General features: G+C 40.6%; 1 protein-coding gene and 1 pseudogene across 4 annotated transcripts in view; one reads left to right on the forward strand and one right to left on the reverse strand.

Annotated features, from left to right (window-relative positions):
* Positions 1-339: 339 nt before the first annotated feature.
* C15H10orf143 (chromosome 15 C10orf143 homolog) overlaps positions 340-18,774 on the forward strand; it is a 45,576-nt gene continuing 27,141 nt past the window's right edge. For 3 of the 4 annotated variants that reach the window (XM_037805002.1, XM_037805001.1, XM_037805004.1), the window contains exon 1: positions 340-462. In XM_037805002.1, coding sequence (XP_037660930.1) covers positions 394-462 — 69 coding nt within the window. In that variant the 5' untranslated portion in view covers positions 340-393. The remainder of the gene's footprint in view (positions 463-18,774) is intronic. The other variant, XM_037805003.1, reaches the window with a different exon arrangement.
* Positions 15,891-16,969, reverse strand: LOC119510592 (annotated as a pseudogene).

The raw sequence follows: 18,774 nt of genomic DNA on the forward strand, positions 1-18,774 counted from the left end.
GGTGGGGCGATGAGCCATCTATCAGCCAAGACCATCGACCAATCAAGAGAGAGAGGAGGCGGGCACAGCTCCATTGATCCAAAGTCTGTAGTCAGAGCTCGCCGGGAACCTATTTCTTCGGAACCCCAGGGCTGAGTCTCTGAGCCAGGAAGTGGCAGGCCACCGCCATGCAATGGCGTAGTACAAGCAGCTCCCGGCGGCGTCCCCTCAGCCCACGACGACTCTGCTCTCCACTAGTCCTGCCTGTAACTCTCGCCGGGAGGAGTCCACGCGTTCCTCGCGGCGCCCTGCCCTTTTCTGGTCCTTATTGGCTCCCTCCGGACACGTGGGAAGGGGCGGGGCGCGCCTCCGGAGCGGGGATGACGTGCCGGACGGACGCGGGCTTGAGGCCGCATGGACACCCTAACGTTGGGCCGCTGGCGACGGCGGAGGGCGGAGGAGCTGCAGATTCCGGGGGACTCGGTGAGCCCCCGGGGCCTGGCGTTACGAACGGGAAGACGGGCGTCCCCGGGCGGGCCTCGCTGAGCCTCGGCTACCGGCGCGGTCCTGCGTGTGACGAGGCCGGGCAGGAAAGGCCGCGCCCGCAGCCGGCGAGGGTTGGGGGCGGGGCCGGGGGCGGGGCTACGGGCAGGCCGGCTCCATGGCCCCTCCCTCCTCCCGGCCGCGCGCGCCTGCGCAGAGACCCGGAAGCCGGGGCAGGCGCTGGATTCCCGCTCCTTGAAATAGGCGCCCTGGCGTCGTGCATGACCTGGGATGCCCGTGGTTAGGTCATGTGGCCTCCAGTTTTCTCCTCCTTTCCGTTCCTGAGTCATTATCTGTACTGACATGTACCTGCTGAGCGCCGATCGCGTGCCAGCCCCTGGGCCAGGTGTTGGGATATTGCAAGATGGTCAGTAAATGAGCCCGGAGTGGGCTTGCCGGTGTGACTTGTGTTGAGAGCTGTGGCGGAGAAGAACGAGATGATACAAGCACAGGGAGCCTCGAATCAAGATTGGGGGTAGGGGGACAAAGCAGGCCTGAGACTGAAACTTTGGCCAGGGGTAAGCAGGCGGGGAGCAGGTAGGGAAGCGCTTAGCCTCTTAGGGGGCCTGAAACAAACGTCCTTTAGCAGAACTGTGTTCTCTTCCACGTCTGCTTGCAGCATGGCTAATTGTTACTTGACCTGTTCCTGGCTAAGAGTAGCAGCCATCAGCCAACCTGCCCAACATAGGAATATTTCTTGCTGTGTCTTCTAGAACTGCAAGTTTGATGAGCACAGAATATGTCTTCCAATTTATTGCCCAGCAACGTTGGTTTTTCACATGTCCAGCACAGCGTAACAAGAAAAACCAGCTTTCTATCCTGCCACATTTCCTCACCACCTCTGCCTGTCACAGCAACACCCCACTTCCAGACACTAATTATTACATTAATAAGCCACAGGCTAAGCTTGCATCCCAAAAAGACCTCAAGCTAGAGTGGCTCAAACAAGATGGAATTTGATCTGCACACATGGATCAGGGTGGGGCGAGCGGTCCAGGGCTGTGTAACTCAGGGTCCCAGATCAGGGGACATCCAGGGATCCAGACTCCTTGCCTCTTGTGACCCCGCTGTCCTGGGGGTGTTTTCCTCAACTGCATGGTCAAAGCTGGCTCACCTGTGCAGTGCTCACATCCCAGACAGTGGGAAGTAATAATGGAGTGACGTGACCATATAGACATTTTAAGAGCTTGCTCTGGAAAGTGAAAGGGTACTAGTGGTGAGGATGAGGCAGGGCTGGAGGCTATGCTGGTGTAAAGATGAGGTGCGATGTGATGCAGGCTTAGACAATCAAGGACTCTTAGAGGGTGAGGAGGCAGACTTGCTGCATATTTTGGAAAGGTGGGAGGTAAAGGGCAGAGGATGGCTCCCAGACTTGTGATGAAATGAAGTGTTCCATTTGTCTCTTCAAAGACAAAACTCTCAGTTTTATTTGTCTCTGAGATGTTTGGCAGAGATGTGGCAGATACTGCTAGTCATTGAGTAATTAGTATGTGTCAGGCATTATTGTGAGGGCTTTGTGTGGATTTATCTGAATTTCACAGCGACCTATTCCTATTCCCATATTACATATTACATATGAGGAAACTGAAATACAGAGAGATGAGTCAACAGACCCAAGGCTGCACGGCTAGGAAGTAGTGGAAGTGGGTGTTTCGCCCCAGCCGCCTGACTCCAGAGCCTTCCCTCTTAATCACCGTACTGTATAGCTCCCTATGGGGGCCTGGTGGAACTAAACACGAGGTTTCACAATGGCCATCATGAAATGATGAAACTTATGGTGCCATGGGCTGTCAGGGACAGGGAGCTAGAAGTCATTATTGAGCAGGGAGAACAGGAAGAAACCTTGAATGAACTTTCAGGTTGGAACTGCTGAAATTAAGTGCCAAACTTGAGGCTGCAATAGTTCCTGTTACCAAAGAATAATGAGTTGGGTATCTTATTGCCATGGTGTATATTGCCTCTTAATTTGATGAAGTTCTTGTTTATATTGTATTGTGTCCTAGTCTTTGATCTAATAAGCCAGATTGAGTTCAATGTAGCATCCAAGTTCTTGTCCTAAGTTCTCTCTGTCTCTCATGCATCCTGAGTTTGGTCACTGGGGAAGTTTCCTGTTATCTTTTTGTAACCTCGGGGCCTCACAGCCTGCCAGTGCATTAGAACCACCAGTGGAGATTTTAGAAAATACAGCTGCCCAGGATCTCACCCAGGGCCAGACTCGAGCACAGCTTCTGAACGGCTGGTGTCCTCATCGCTGTCAGCTTCCCTGCTGTAAGGTTAGCAAGCCCGGTGAGACGTGTGGCAGTTCCATGATGGTAGCATTCGTCATTTCATTTGGGCAGACCTTTTTTTTGCCTTAGCACCCCCCGTGTAGCCAGCACCGTTCAGGGCACTGCAGATACGATGAGGACTAGGAACAGTCGAGGCCGTGGTTAGGTGGACTCTCCAGCTTGTAGACATGTAGTGCCTGGCTGTTGTTTCAGGAAGAGCCCCCGCCACACACTGCACACTCATGAGTTTCAGAATAAAACTGCACACCTAAATGTTCATGTCCACCCAGCCATTCATCTGTAAGACTCTCCTCCCAAAATAACTCTGAAAGAGCAAGTTCTCTGGAAGGAGCAACAGTGAGATGACTTGGCTTAAAACCCTTGTTAATGTCTTTTGTGGTTTCACCTGCTTTGATCTGCGGTCTTTTCTTCTAACTTTTGAATCCTAGGGATAAGTGCCCATATTTTCTCTTGTAATTTCTTGCCATTGTTTATACTGTCATTTGGAAATCAAATGTAAGGATACATTCATTTAGTGGGTATTTTGTTTTGGTAAAGCTGCTGGGAATGTAATATACCAGAAATGGACTTGCTTTTAACAATGGGGATTTATTAACTTACAAATTTACAGTTCTGAGGCCGTGAAAATGTCCCAATTAAGGCGTCAACAGGAGGATACCTTCTCTGAACACTGGTTACTGTTGAACTTGGGCTCCTCTGTCAGATAGCAAGGCACATGGCTTCAGTGGCTTCCTCTCTCAGTTCTGGGCCTTTTCTGTGAGCTTCTCTTAATTTCATCTCTTTTAGCTTCTGTATGTGTTTTATCCTGTTATAAAGGACTCTACATTGAATGAGGTACACCACATCTCAATTGAAATAACTTACCAAAAGATCCATCACAGTAGGTCTGCATCCACAGAAATGGATTAAAGAACATGGCCTTTTTTGGAGTACGTAGCAGCTTCAGACTACCAGGGTGGGTATTACAGGTTTTCTTTTTGTCATGTTTTTTCTTATTTATTTATTTCAAATTTATTGTGGTGACATAGATATAACAAAAAAAATTGCCATTTTACCATTTTCAAGTTACAGTTCAGTGGCATCAATGACATCTACATTGTTGTGCTGTTATCACCTCCATCCGTTTCCAAAATTTTTTTCATCACCCCAAAAGAAACTGTATTTTTAACACCATTATTGAAGTATAATTGGCATTCAGTAAATTGCACATTTAAGTACAGGTTGGCTTTTTGGTCATTATAAATAATGCTCCTATGAACAATTATGTATAAAGTTTTGCTATGGACATATGATTTCATTTCTCTTGGTAGATACCTAGAGATGGAATGCTGGATCGTATGATAACTGTATATTTAAATGCCCACACTGTTTTCCAAAGTGACCTTACAGTTTACATTCCCAGCAGTGTATGAGAGTTCCACTTTCTCTACAGCTTAATCAATACTTATCTGTCTTCTTGATTATAGCTGTGGTTTTGATTTGCGTTTTCCTAATGACAGATGATGTTATTCTGTTAATCATCTGTTCATGTGCTTATTGGCCATTTGTGTATATTCTTTGGAGAAATGTCTATTCAGGTCTTTTACCCATTTTTAAATTGTGTTGTCTGTCTTTCTGTTGTCAACTTGTAGGATTTCTGTATGTATTTTGGGTATTACACTCTTACCAGATATATGAGGTGCAAATACTTTCTCCCATTCTGTAGGTTGTCTTTTCATTTTCTTGATGGCATCCTTTGAAATGGAAAAATTTTTAATTTTAATGATGTCTGGATTATCTTTTCTTCTTTCTTTGGCTTGTGCTTTTGGTGTCATATCTAAGAGACCATAGCCAAATCCAAAGTTACAAAGATTTGCCCCTTTGTTCTCATATATGAGTTTTATAGTTTTAGCTCCTATGGTTAGGTCTTTGATCCATTTTGAGTTAATATTTGTATATGGTGTGAGCTAGGGATGCACCTGTATTCTTTTGGATGTGGCTATCCTGTTGTCCCAGCACTATTTGTTGAAAAGACAATTCTTTCCTCCCATTTAATTGTCCTGAGGCCCTTGTTAAAAATTGACAGTAGATATGAAGGTTTATTTCTAGACCCTCCTTTCTCTTCCATTGAGCTGTAAGTCTCCCTTATACCAGTACCAGCACACTGTCTTGATTACTGTAGTTTGGAGTAGGTTTTGAAATCCGGAAATTTGAGTCCTCCAACTTTGTCCTTTTTCAAGATTATTTTGGTTATCCTGAATTCCTTGAAATTCTGTATGAATTTTTGCAAGGAATTCAGCTGGGATTTTGTTGAAGACTTTGTTGAATCTGTAAATTAATTTGGCGTATATTGCCGTCTTAGCAATATTAGGTCATCTGATCATGAACATGGAGTGTCTTTCCAGATTTCGTTGATTTTTTCTATTGCTTTTTTGTTTACTATTTTACTGAGTTTCACTCTGATCTTTATTATTTCCTTTCGTCTACTTACTTTGTGTTCATTTGCTTTCTTTTTCTCCATGTTTCTTAAGATGGAAGAGAAGGTCAGTCATTGTTTTGAGACTTTTCTTCTTTTCTAATATAGGAATTTAGTATTTAGTACTACAGTTTTTTCCCAGAGTGTTCTGTTAGTCCAAACTTTGATATGTTTTGTTTTGATTTTTTTGTTTTAATGTTTATTCCATTCAAAATACTTTGTAATTTGACTTCTATTTCCCCTTCTTCTTTGACCCACTTGTTATTTTGAAGTGTGTTATTTTGTTAGAGAGCTTTCTGTTAATTGATTTGTAACAGAATTCCATTGTGGTCAGAAAACACACTTTATATGTCTTAAATCCTTTTAAGTTTACTGAGACTTCTTTTATGGCCCAACCAATATGGTGATCTTGATAAATTCATGTCTGCTGTTGTTGGGTGAAGTGTTTTATAAATGTTAACTAAGTCAAGTTGGTTGAATGTTTTTGTTGAAATTTTTATATCTTCTGATTTTCTGTCTTCGTGTGTTCTATCAATTTTGTGAGAGGTATAGACACCTCTGACTAATGTGGATTGTCTATTTTCCTTGTAATTCTATCGGTTTTTGCTTCATGTATTTTGAAGCTCTATTCATAGATGTGTAAACATTAGGAATTTTATGTCTTCCTGATGAATTGTCCCCTTATCATATGAAATCAAACTTTTCCATATCCCAGATAATACTCTTTGCTCTGAAATCTACTTTTCTGACATATTCAGATAGCCTCTCCAGGCTTCTTTTGATTTGTGTTAACATGGTTAATATTTTTTAATATCCTTTTACTTTTTTTTTTTTTTTTAATTCAGTTTTATTGAAATATATTCACAAACCATACAGTCATCCATGGTATACAATCAACTGTTCACAGTATGATCATATAGTTATGCGTTCATCACCACAATCTATTCTAAACATTTTCCTTACATCAGAAAGAATCAGAATAAGAATAAAAAATAAAAGTGAAAAGAGAATACCCAAACCATCCCCCATCCCACCCTATTGTCATTTAGTTTTTACTCCCATTTTTCTACTGATTTTTTTTCAATTTTTACTTTGTTTATCAAAAAATTGAAAACAAACAGTGCAAACAACAACCAAAAAAACCCCACAACATTTCAAACAAAGCAATGGATTAAGGAAAACAAATAACCTAAAATAACTACTTTGCTTCCAATATGTTCCTACCATACCCCAAGAAAATTAATAAACCATGTCCAAACAGAGGAGTAAGAAAAACAAATAATCTAAATAACTACATTGCTTCCAACATGTTCCTTCCATACCCCAAGAAAATTAACAACCCTAAGAAAACAAAGAAATAAGAGAAAAAAAAAACCTAAAATAACTCTATTGCTTCCAACATGATCTTACTATATCCAAGAAAGTTTACAAACCATAATCATAATCATAATCTGTTCTTATTAGATTATCATTCCCCCTCCACTAATTGGTATCTCTAGGTTCCCCTACATTCTACATTAAAAAACATTGTACATTTTTCACACAATTCACATTAGTGGTAACATACAATATCTCTCTTTTTGTGCCTGGCTTTATTTGCTAACCATTATTTCTTTTTTTTTTTTTTTTTTTTTTTAATCTTCATTTTATTGAGATATATTCATATACCACGCAGTCATACAAAACAAATCGTACTTTCGATTGTTCACAGTACCATTACATAGTTGTACATTCATCACCCAAATCAATCCTGACACCTTCATTAGCACACACACAAGAATAACAAGATAATAATTAGAGTGAAAAAGAGCAATTGAAGTAAAAAAGAACCACTGGGTACCTTTGTCTGTTTGTTTCCTTCCCCTATTTTTTCTACTCATCCATCCATAAACTAGACAAAGTGGAGTGTGGTCCTTATGGCTTTCCCAATCCCCTTGTCACCCCTCATAAGCTACATTTTTATACAACTGTCTTCGAGATTCATGGGTTCTGGGTTGTAGTTTGATAGTTTCAGGTATCCACCACCAGCTACCCCAATTCTTTAGAACCTAAAAAGGGTTGTCTAAAGTGTGCGTAAGAGTGCCCCACCAGAGTGACCTCTCGGCTCCTTTTGGAATCTCTCTGCCACTGAAGCTTATTTCATTTCCTTTCACATCCCCCTTTTGGTCAAGAAGATGTTCTCCGTCCCACGATGCCGGGTCTACATTCCTCCCCGGGAGTCGTATTCCACGTTGCCAGGGAGATTCACTCCCCTGGGTGTCTGATCCCACGTAGGGGGGAGGGCAGTGATTTCACCTTTCAAGTTGGCTTACCTAGAGAGACAGGGCCACATCTGAGCAACAAAGAGGCATTCGGGAGGAGGCTCTTAGGCACAACCATAGGGAGGCCTAGCCTCTCCTTTGCAGCAACCCGTCTTCCCAATGGTAAAACCTGTGGTAGAGGGCTGAACCCAATCAACCACCAGTCCCCTATGTCTGTGGTCATGTTAGCAACCATGGAGGTGGGGTAGGCGAATACCCCTGCAATCTCCACAGGCTCCTCAAGAGGGCACTACATCTTTTTTTTTTTTTTCCTTGTTTTTTTTTTTTTTTTTTTAACTTTCCCTTCTTTTTTAAATCAACTGTATTAAAAAAAAGTTAAAAAGAAAACAAACATACAATAAAAGAACATTTCAAAGAGACCATAACAAGGGAGTAAGAAAAAGAACAACTAACCTAAGATAACTGATTAACTTCCAACATGTTCCTACTTTACCCCAAGAAGTACCTAATATAGCAACATTTCTGTGAACTTGCTCCTACTATATCCATCAGAAATTCACAGACCATACTCATTCCTGGGCATCCCCAGAACGTTAAATAGCTTATCTGTTCTTCTTGGATTATTGTTCCCCCCTTCCTTAATTGCTCTCTATTGCTAGTTCCCCTACATTCTACATTATAAGCCATTTGTTTTACATTTTTCAAAGTTCACATTAGTGGTAGCATATAATATTTCTCTTTGTGTGCCTGGCTTATTTCGCTCAGCATTATGTCTTCAAGGTTCATCCATGTTGTCATATGTTTCACGAGATCGTTCCTTCTTACTGCCGCGTAGTATTCCATCGTGTGTATATACCACATTTTATTTATCCACTCATCTGTTGAAGGACATTTGGGTTGTTTCCATCTTTTGGCAATTGTGAATAATGCTGCTATGAACATTGGCGTGCAGATATCTGTTCGTGTCACTGCTTTCCGATCTTCTGGGTATATACCGAGAAGTGCAATCGCTGGATTGAATGGTAACTCTATATCTAGTTTTCTAAGGAACTCCCAGACTGACTTCCAGAGTGGCTGAACCATTATACAGTCCCACCAACAGTGAATAAGAGTCCCAATTTCTCCACATCCCCTCCAGCATTTGTAGTTTCCTGTTTGTTTAATGGCAGCCATTCTAACCAGTGTTAGATGGTATCTGATTGTGGTCTTAATTTGCATCTCTCTAATAGCTAGTGAAGCTGAACATTTTTTCATGTGTTTCTTGGCCATTTGTATTTCCTCTTCAGAGAACTGTCTTTTCATATCTTTTGCCCATTTTATAATTGGGCAGACTGTACTATTGTCATTGAGTTGTAGGATTCTTTATATATGCAAGATATCAGTCTTTTGTCAGATACATGGTTTCCAAAAATTTTTTCCCATTGAGTTGGCTGCCTCTTTACCTTTTTGAGAAATTCCTTTGAGGTGCAGAAACTTCTAAGCTTGAGGAGTCCCCATTTATCTATTTTCTCTTTTGTTGCTTGTGCTTTGGGTGTAAAGTCTAGGTAGTGGCCGCCTAATACAAGGTCTTGAAGATGTTTTCCTACATTATCTTCTAGGAGTTTTATGGTACTTTCTTTTATATTGAGATCTTTGGTCCATTTTGAGTTAATTTTTGTGTAGGGGGTGAGGTAGGGGTCCTCTTTCATTCTTTTGGATATGGATATCCAACTCTCCCAGCCCCATTTGTTGAAAAGACCATTATGACTCAGTTCAGTGACTTTGGGGGCCTTATCAAAGATCAGTCGGCCATAGATCTGAGGGTCTATCTCCGAATTCTCAATTCGATTCCATTGATCTATATGTCTATCTTTGTGCCAGTACCATGCTGTTTTGGCAACTGTGGCTTTATAATAAGCTTCAAAGTCAGGGAGTGTAAGTCCTCCCACTTCGTTTTTCTTTTTTAGAGTGTCTTTAGCAATTCGAGGCATCTTCCCTTTCCAAATAAATTTAATAACTAGCTTTTCCAAGTCTGCAAAGTAGGTTGTTGGAATTTTGATTGGGATTGCATTGAATCTGTAGATGAGTTTGGGTAGAATTGACATCTTAATGACATTTAGTCTTCCTATCCATGAACATGGAATATTTTTCCATCTTTTAAGGTCCCCTTCTATTTCTTTTAGTAGAGTTATGTAGTTTTCTTTGTATAGGTCTTTTACATCTTTGGTTAAGTTTATTCCTAGGTACTTGATTTTTTTAGTTGCTATTGAAAATGGTATCTTTTTCTTGAGTGTCTCTTCAGTTTGTTCATTTCTAGCATATAGAAACATTACGGACTTATGTGCATTAACCTTGTATCCCGCTACTTTGCTAAATTTGTTTATTAGCTCTAGTAGCTGTATCGTCGATTTCTCAGGGTTTTCTAGATATAAGATCATATCCTCTGCAAACAATGACAGTTTTACTTCTTCTTTTCCAATTTGGATGCCTTTTATTTCTTTGTCTTGCCGGATTGCCCTGGCTAGCACTTCCAGCACAATGTTGAATAACAGTGGTGACAGCGGGCGTCCTTGTCTTGTTCCTGATCTTAGAGGGAAGGCTTTCAGTCTCTCACCATTGAGTACTATGCTGGCTGTGGGTTTTTCATATATGCTCTTTATCATGTTGAGGAAGTTTCCCTCAATTCCTACCTTTTGAAGTGTTTTTATCAAAAACGGATGTTGGATTTTGTCAAATGCTTTTTCAGCATCTATTGAGATAATCAATTGATTTTTCCCTTTTGACTTGTTAATGTGTTGTAATACATTGATTGATTTTCTTATGTTGAACCATCCTTGCATGCCTGGAATAAACCCCACTTGGTCATGGTGTATGATTTTTTTAATGTGTCTTTGGATTCGATTTGCAAGTATTTTGTTGAGGATTTTTGCATCTATATTCATTAGGGAGATTGGCCGGTAGTTTTCCTTTTTTGTAACATCTTTGCCTGGTTTTGGTATTAGATTGATGTTAGCTTCATAAAATGAGTTAGGTAGTGTTCCATTTTCTTCAATGTTTTGAAAGAGTTTGAGTAAGATTGGTGTCAGTTCTTTCCGGAAAGTTTGGTAGAATTCCCCTGAGAAGCCATCTGGCCCTGGGCATTTATTTGTGGGAAGATTTTTGATGACTGATTGGATCTCTTTGCTTGTGATGGGTTGGTTGAGGTCTTCTATTTCTTCTCTGGTCAGTCTAGGTTGTTCATATGTTTCCAGGAAATTGTCCATTTCCTCTACATTCTCCAGTTTGTTGCCATACAGTTGTTCATAGTATCCTCTTATAATTTTTTTAATTTCTTCAGGATCTGCAGTTATGTCACCTTTTTCATTCATTATTTTGTTTATATGGGTCTTCTCTCTTTTTGATTTTGTCAGTCTAGCTAGGGGCTTGTCAATCTTGTTGATCTTCTCAAAGAACCAATTTTTGGTGATATTTATCCTCTCTATTGTTTTTTTTGTTCTCTATGTCATTTATTTCTGCTTTAATCCTTGTTATTTCTTTTCTTGTACTTGGTTTAGGATTGGTTTGCTGTTCATTTTCTAGCTTCTTCAGTTGATCCATTAGTTTCTTTGATTTTGGCTCTTTCTTCCTTTTAATATATGCGTTTAGTGCTATAAATTTCCCCCTTGCACTGCTTTTGCTGCATCCCATAGGTTTTGGTATGTTGTGTTCTCATTTTCATTCGTCTCTATATATTTAGCAATTTCTCTTGCTATTTCTTCTTTAACCCACTGATTGTTTAGGAGTGTGTGTTTAACCTCCAGGTATTTGTGAATTTTCTAAGTCTCTGATGGTTATTGACTTCTAATTGTATTCCATTGTGGTCAGAGAATGTGCTTTGAATAATTTCAATCTTTTTAAATTTATTGAGGCTTGTTTTATGTCCCAGCATATGATCTATTCTGGAGAAAGTTCCATGAGCACTAGAAAAGTATGTGTATCCTGGTGATTTGGGATGTAATGTCCTGTATATGTCTGTTAAATCTAATTCATTTATCAGATTGTTTAGGTTTTCAAGTTTCCTATTGGTCTTCTGTCTGGTTGATCTATCTATAGGAGAGAGTGATGTGTTAAAGTCTCCCACAATTATTGTGGAAACATCGATTGCTTCCTTTAGTTTTGCCAGTGTTTCTCTCATGTATTTTGTGGCACCTTGGTTGGGTGCATAGACATTTACGATTGTTATTCTTCTTGCTGAATTGCCCCTTTTATTAGTACGTAGTGGCCTTCTTTGTCTCTCAAAACATCCCTGCATTTGAAGTCTATTTTATCTGAGATTAATATTGCTACACCTGCTTTCTTTTGGCTGTAGCTTGCATGAAATATTTTTTTCCATCCTTTCACTTTCAGTTTCTTTGTGTCCCTGTGTCTAAGATGAGTCTCTTGTATGCAACCTATTGATGGTTCATTTTTTTTGATCCATTCTGCGAATCTATATCTTTTAATTGGGGAGTTTAATCCATTTACATTCAACGTTATAACCATGAAGGCATTTCTTGAATCAGCCATCTTATCCTTTGGTTTATGTTTGTCATATTTTTCCCCTCTGTCTATTAATATCCTTTATTGTACCCATACCGAATCTCTTTAGTACTGAGCCTTTCTCCAAGTCTCTCTGTCCTTTCTTTGTTTCTCTGTCTGTAGGGCTCCCTTGAGTATCTCCAGTAGGGCAGGTCTCTTGTTAGCAAATTCTCTCAGCATTTGTTTGTCTGTGAAAAATTTAAGCTCTCCCTCAAATTTGAAGGAGAGCTTTGCTGGATAAAGTATTCTTGGCTGGAAATTTTTCTCACTCAGAATTTTAAATATATCGTGCCACTGCCTTCTTGCCTCCATGGTGGCTGCTGAGTAGTCACTACTTAGTCTTATGCTGTTTCCTTTGTATGTGGTGAATTGCTTTTCTCTTGCTGCTTTCAGAACTTGCTCCTTCTCTTCTGTGTTTGATAGTGTGATCAGTATATGTCTCGGAGTGGGTTTATTTGGATTTATTCTATTTGGAGTTCGCTGAGCATTTATGATTTGTGTATTTATGTTGTTTAGAAGATTTGGGAAGTTTTCCCCCAACAATTTCTTTGAATACTCTTCCTAGACCTTTACCCTTTTCTTCCCCTTCTGGGACACCAATGAGTCTTATATTCGGACGTTTCATATTATCTATCATATCCCTGAGGTCCATTTCGATTTTTTCAATTTTTTTCCCCATTCTTTCTTTTATGTTTTCATTTTCCATTCTGTCATCTTCGAGGTCACTGATTCATTGTTCAACTTCCTCTAGTCTTGTACTGTGAGTGTCCAGAATCTTTTTAATTTGGTCAACAGTTTCTTTAATTTCCATAAGATCATCCATTTTTTTATTTAGTCTTGCAATGTCTTCTTTATGCTCTTCTAGGGTCTTTTTGATTTCCTTTATCTCCCGTACTATGGTCTCATTGTTCATCTTTAGTTCTTTGAGTAGCTGCTCTAGGTGCTGTGTCTCTTCTGGTCTTTTGGTTTGGGTGCTTGGGCTTGGGTTATCCATATCGTCTGGTTTTTTCATATGCTTTATAATTTTCTGTTGTTTTTGGCCTCGTGGCATTTGCTGAACTTGATAGGGTTCTTTTAGGATCTGTAGACCAATTGAAGTCGTTATCCCTAATTTATCAGATCTACAGCTTCGTGGAGTACACTTTCTCTAACTAACCAGCAGGTGGCGTCCACGAGCCACCTGTTCTCCACAAGCCAGTTCTCCCCTGCTTAGCCTTTTTGGTGAGTGGGGGAGTGAGTCTTGTGGGGTCCAATTGGTGTACCAAGCTTGTGTGTGTAGTTGGTGTTGCCTGCCCTGTATATGGGGCGTGTTTCTGGGCAGTCAGGGAGGGGGGGGGGGTGGCTCTAACAATCAAATCTCCCTGGTGATCCTAGAGTTTTAAAGCTGCTGCAATAGTCTAATCCTTCAGTTCAGTCCTGCCACAGTTTGTCTCTGCCACTGACCCACAAGTCCTTGGTATTGGCGTATGGCTCCTGAGACTTGCAAGTGGGCCCCTCTTCCAGGCCTTGCACCCCGGGTCCTCTGTTGAGGGATGACTGTGCTATGTCACAGGTGAGTGCCGTCCCCCCAGGGCAGTTCTGGGCTGGTGGGCTGTGTAGGGAGGCTCCCAGTCTGCTGAAATGATGTCTGAATGGGGCTTTGTTAATTCACACTGCTCTACCTTCCCAACTCTGGGACTATCAGCTGAGGTTGCAGGGAAGGCTAATGTCCACACCCAGTTTTGTGGTGTGTGCCTGTTATTTGAAGCACTTCCGTCACACTGGGTTGTCTGGGGCAGTTCTGGGCTATGGGGCTGGCAATGGGCAGGAGTGTTTCCTGTCCACCAGGATGATGGCTGTGGGCGGACACCCCCCTTTTCTTGGGAAGTTGTGGTGTTTAGTGAATTTTCTCAGCCACTGGATTATTGCGTTTTGTCTCTGAGTTCTCCTAGTTCTGCTCTTGACTTGACCTGCCCAAATAGTAAGTCTTTGAAGCTTTCTGTATTGGGCTTCTTAGAGTAATTGTTTTAGAAAAAGAAAAAAGGATTAAAAAAAAAAAAAAAAACGGGCCCTCCTGGGAGATCTAATGGGTTATTGAAATGCTAAGAGACAAAGCAACCAGGGCCATTAAGGAAAGGTCCACAGGGCAGAGAGATCAGCTTTTCTTAGGGATTTGCATATGCGCCACAGGGCCCTTCCCCTTTCTATGTTCACCAGAACTCCAGAAATCCTCCGCTTTTATTTTGGAGTTTTTCGTGTTGTTTTTTTTCTATGCCTGTCTCCTCTCTGCTGGGCTGGCTGCTCTCAGATTCTCTGGTGTCTGGTCTCAGTCTATCTATGGTTGGAGTGTGTATCAGTAGAATGAGTTTCCGATAAGAGCAGCCACTGCAGTTCTCCCGTCTCCTTCCCGGAGCTGACAGCCCCTCCTCCCCCGGGACTGAGCCTGGCAGGGAGGGGCGCGGGTCCCCTGGCCGCAAAAACTTACAGATTTTGCTGATCTCAGCAGTTCCACGTTTTCATGAGTGTTGTATGAAGTATGCCCAAAGTCAGATTGCTCTGTGGTGTCCAGTCCACGCAGTTCCTGGCTTTCTACCTACTTTCCTGGAGGAGTAACTAAAACATACAGCTCACCAGTCTGCCATCTTGCCCCGCCTCCAATATCCTTTTACTTTTAACTTATTTGTATCTTTATGTTTAAAATGAGTTTCTTGTAGGCTGCCTATAGTTGGGACTTGTGTGTTTAATTCATTATGACAATCCCTGCCTTTTCATTGGGGTGTAGTCTATTTGCATTCAGTGTGATATTGATATTGTTGTGTTTAAATCTATCATCTTGCTATTTGTTTTCTATTTGTCCTTAGTGCTATTTGTTTAATTTTTCTGCTTTTTCTACCTTCTTTTGGAATTTTCTGATTATTCCATGTTGTTTCCTTTGTTGGTTTTCTAGCCACATCTCTGTTACTTGCTTTAAAATTTAGAATGTTCATTTTCGACATATAAATAGACTTAACTTCAGATGATATACCACTTCACTTATAATATAAGGACCTTACAACAGTATACTTCTATTTCTCTTCTCTCAATTTTTGTGCTGTTGTTTTCCTACATTTTACTTTCATATATGCTGTAAGCCCATATTACATTGTTACTATTTTTTGTTTAAGCAGCCAATTATCTTTTTTAAATTTCAAAATATGGTTTTATTAATGTACTTTAGGACAAGTGCCATTCATATGCCACTTTTTCTGGAAGAAATACTGCTAATTAAAAATAATCACAGGAAAATTTTCATTAGACAAGCTGTGTGTGTGTGTGTGTGTGTGTGTGTGTGTGTGTGTGTGTGTAGTGGGGGACGGGGGGTTGTTTCATTTATGTCATACTGCAAATACAAACTCACATCTTGAGTTTACAAACAACACTGAGCAACAATTTTTTCTTCTAAAATTTCCTTTAAGGCTGATCTTTTTAGCATTGTGTGTGTTATTAACATGGTGCAGTGTAGTTTTAGCAAATTTAACTGTTTTAGTTTCTCAGTGACAATAACACATGTGGTCAAGAACAGGCAACAAAATTTCTTTTCTAGTCCCTCTACCTGGCCACCATTTTAAAAACACATATTCTTCATATATGTATTAACTGTACCAAAAACACATTTTAACAGACTTCACAGCTTGTTAAAGCTTCAGTTGACAGCCATTCATATGAAAGATTTCTAATATGGAATGTTCATTTAGAAAGAATTCCACACTGGGATTCCAGTATTCTATATCAGAAATGTAGAAGTCCTTCTTCAGTGCAATGTCAGGCATTTTACTTCTGTTCATTCATGTTTTTCTTTCAACAGTTTCCTAATTTTACTTTTGGATCATTGTGTTTGTGTGTTTCACTTGTTTTCTTTGGTATATTCTCAGGTAAGGCAGGTTGATATCTGTGTAAATAACCATATGGGTGAGGATGGTAAATGAGGTATTCTAACTCATACATAGGTAGAGGGTCAATATAATGAAAAGAAATTCAAGGTCAGAATAGCATCCAGGACCCTCTACAGGAGAATAATAGTTATAATCCCAGTTCCAAAATGTTTTGGGTAGATAACCTTTGATTAAGTGGTGTCCTGGTACACAGGGATGAAAGGTTTCTTTCCCAGTGGTATCTCTGGAATCTCCTGCGTGTACATCTGTAATTTCCGTGCATCTTCCAGCGCTAAATCTTTGATGGAGGAACTGTGTGTACATTTCTTTGCTTTAAATGCATCAACAAATCTCTTCAGGGCTTCCTTGCTCAATACACAGCCTGCTCCTCCACTCATGTAGGCCTGCTTTACGTAGGGCTTAAATCTTCTCCCAAAGTAAATGGGTTTTTCAGGGTCATATTTTGAAAGAAGGCATCTCAAGTTGTCTCATATGAAATGTGTATCATCATCGGCTTTCGTAACCAATCACCATCTTCTAAATAATGGTCATAAACATACTGAAAAGCTTTAATTGTTTTCCAGTATAGTTGCTCTCTGTCTTTGGTTTTTAATCCCACAGTAGGGAAGTCTTTATTTTCTTCTGAACTCATAAACAGAACTTCATTACAACATTGGGTCCATGTAGCTTTGACATGTTTGGCCTTTTTCTCTGAATTTTGAGGTCCTGTCATAACCCAGCAAAGAATTTTAATCTTCTGGTGGAGTTTTTCAGTGAGGTCTGTGTCGTCATCTTTATGTTGGCTAACATCAGCACTGAAGTTCATTTGTCCTTCTAGATGATTCTGTCTGTTACCATCTGCATGTCTAGCATGAGGATCATTATGAAAAATATTAGCTTGGGTATCACTCGTTCTTCCAACAAAATACTAAATAGCTGAGAACATTAAAAAAAAAAAAATCCGATTGCTGATCCATGGAGGAAGATTCAAAAATTCAGCCAAGATTTAGAGGCCATTTCCCAAAAGTGTTTTTCTGTCATTAGCGGCGGCTCCCTCCCGCCCCTCCTTGGGGGCTGAGAGCGGGAGACACAGGGCCAGCTGCCGTCCCTCCTCTCCCTGGTGGCAGAGGTGACTCAGGGCCGCTGGCCGGGCCGCACGCTGCCACCCAGACCATTCCCGGGCGCCGGGCGAGGCGGGCCCTGAGAGCGCACCTGCTCGCTCTGCGCCTCCCCCAGTTATCTTTTAAAGAGATTTCAGTAATAAGAAAAAAACTTATATATTTACCCACATTGTTACTATTCCTGATTCTATTCATTGTTTGTGTAGAGCCATGTTTCCGTCCTCTGCCTTTTTATTTTTTCCTGTCTGGAGGATTGCCTTTAACATTTCTTGTAGTACAGGCCTGCTGGTGATGAACTTTTTCAACTTCTGTGTGTCTAAGAAAGCCTTTATTTCATTCTTTTTTAAAATATGTTTTCACTGGGTAATGAATTCTAAATTAACAGTTTTGCCTTCATTTAAAGATCCAGAAATCTGCTGGCTTCTTTGCTTCTCTGTGTGTAGTGTGTCTTTTGTCTCTGGCTACTTCTGACTTTTCTCCTTATGACTGGCTTTGGGCAATTTGATCATGATGTGCTTTGATGTAGTTTTCTTCCTTTTTTTTTTTTTTTTGTACTTGGGATGCATCGAGCATCTTGGATCTATGGGTTTATAGTTAATCATCAAATTGGGAAATTTTTCAGCCATTGTATCTTCAAGTATTTTTTTTTTCACCCCCTTCCCTCTCTCCTCCCACTCTGGGAAACTGCAATTATACATCTATTAAGCTGCTGACGTTGTCCCATAGCTTACTGATGCTCTGTTCATTTTTTTTTAAAATCTCTTTTCTTTCTGTGTTTAATTTTGGATAGTTTCTATTGCTGTGCTTTCAAGTTGGCTGATCTTATCTTCTGCAATGTCTAATTTGTTATTAATTCCATGCAGTGCATTTTTCATCTCAGACATTGTACTTTTCAACTCTTGACATATGATGTAAAGTTCTTATTACCTCCATGTCTCTAACATTTTGAACATATGGAATACAGTTATAATAACTGTTTTTAAGGTCCTTCTCTGCTAGTCACAACATGTGTGTCAGTTCTGAATCAGTTTCAATTGATTGTTCTCTTCATTATAGGTTATGTTTTTCTGCCTCTTTGCGTACCTGGTAATTTTCGATTGGATGCCAGATACTGTGAATTTTACCTTATTGGGTGCTGGATATTTTTGGATTCCTGTAATAATTCTTGAGCTTTGTTCTGGTCACAGTTAAGTACTTGAAAACAGTTTGAGCCTTTTGAGTCTTGGTTTCAAGATCCATTAGGTTGGACCAGGGAAGTTCTCGGTCTAAGGCCAGTGTTTCTCTACTGCTGAGGCCAGACCCTTCTGTTTACTCTGTCCCCTGCACCTTGAATCATGAGGTTTTCTGGTCTTGCTGGTAGGGTCAGGCATTGTTCCTTGGTGAGAGTACCAAGCTCTGTTATTTCTAACCTTTTCAGGTTGTTCTTTCCCTAGACTTGGGTAGTTTCCTCACATCTGTACCGATCTGATCAGTACATGCAGATCTTCATATTTCTCTCTGTGCTACTCTCTTCAGTGCTCTGTTACGAGAGCTCGGCCCTCCTCTATCTCCCCCATAGTCTCAGCTTCATCTCTCAATGCAGAGTGCACGGGGCTATGCCTATGTTTCACCTCTCTGTGCCCCAGCCGAAAAACTCTCAAGGCAGTAAGGTAAGGCACTTGTAGGAATCACCTTATTTATATCCCGTATCTCAGGGGTCAC

The sequence above is a fragment of the Choloepus didactylus genome, chromosome 15 (assembly GCF_015220235.1).
Source record: "Choloepus didactylus isolate mChoDid1 chromosome 15, mChoDid1.pri, whole genome shotgun sequence".
In the NCBI taxonomy this organism is placed as follows: domain Eukaryota; kingdom Metazoa; phylum Chordata; class Mammalia; order Pilosa; family Megalonychidae; genus Choloepus; species Choloepus didactylus.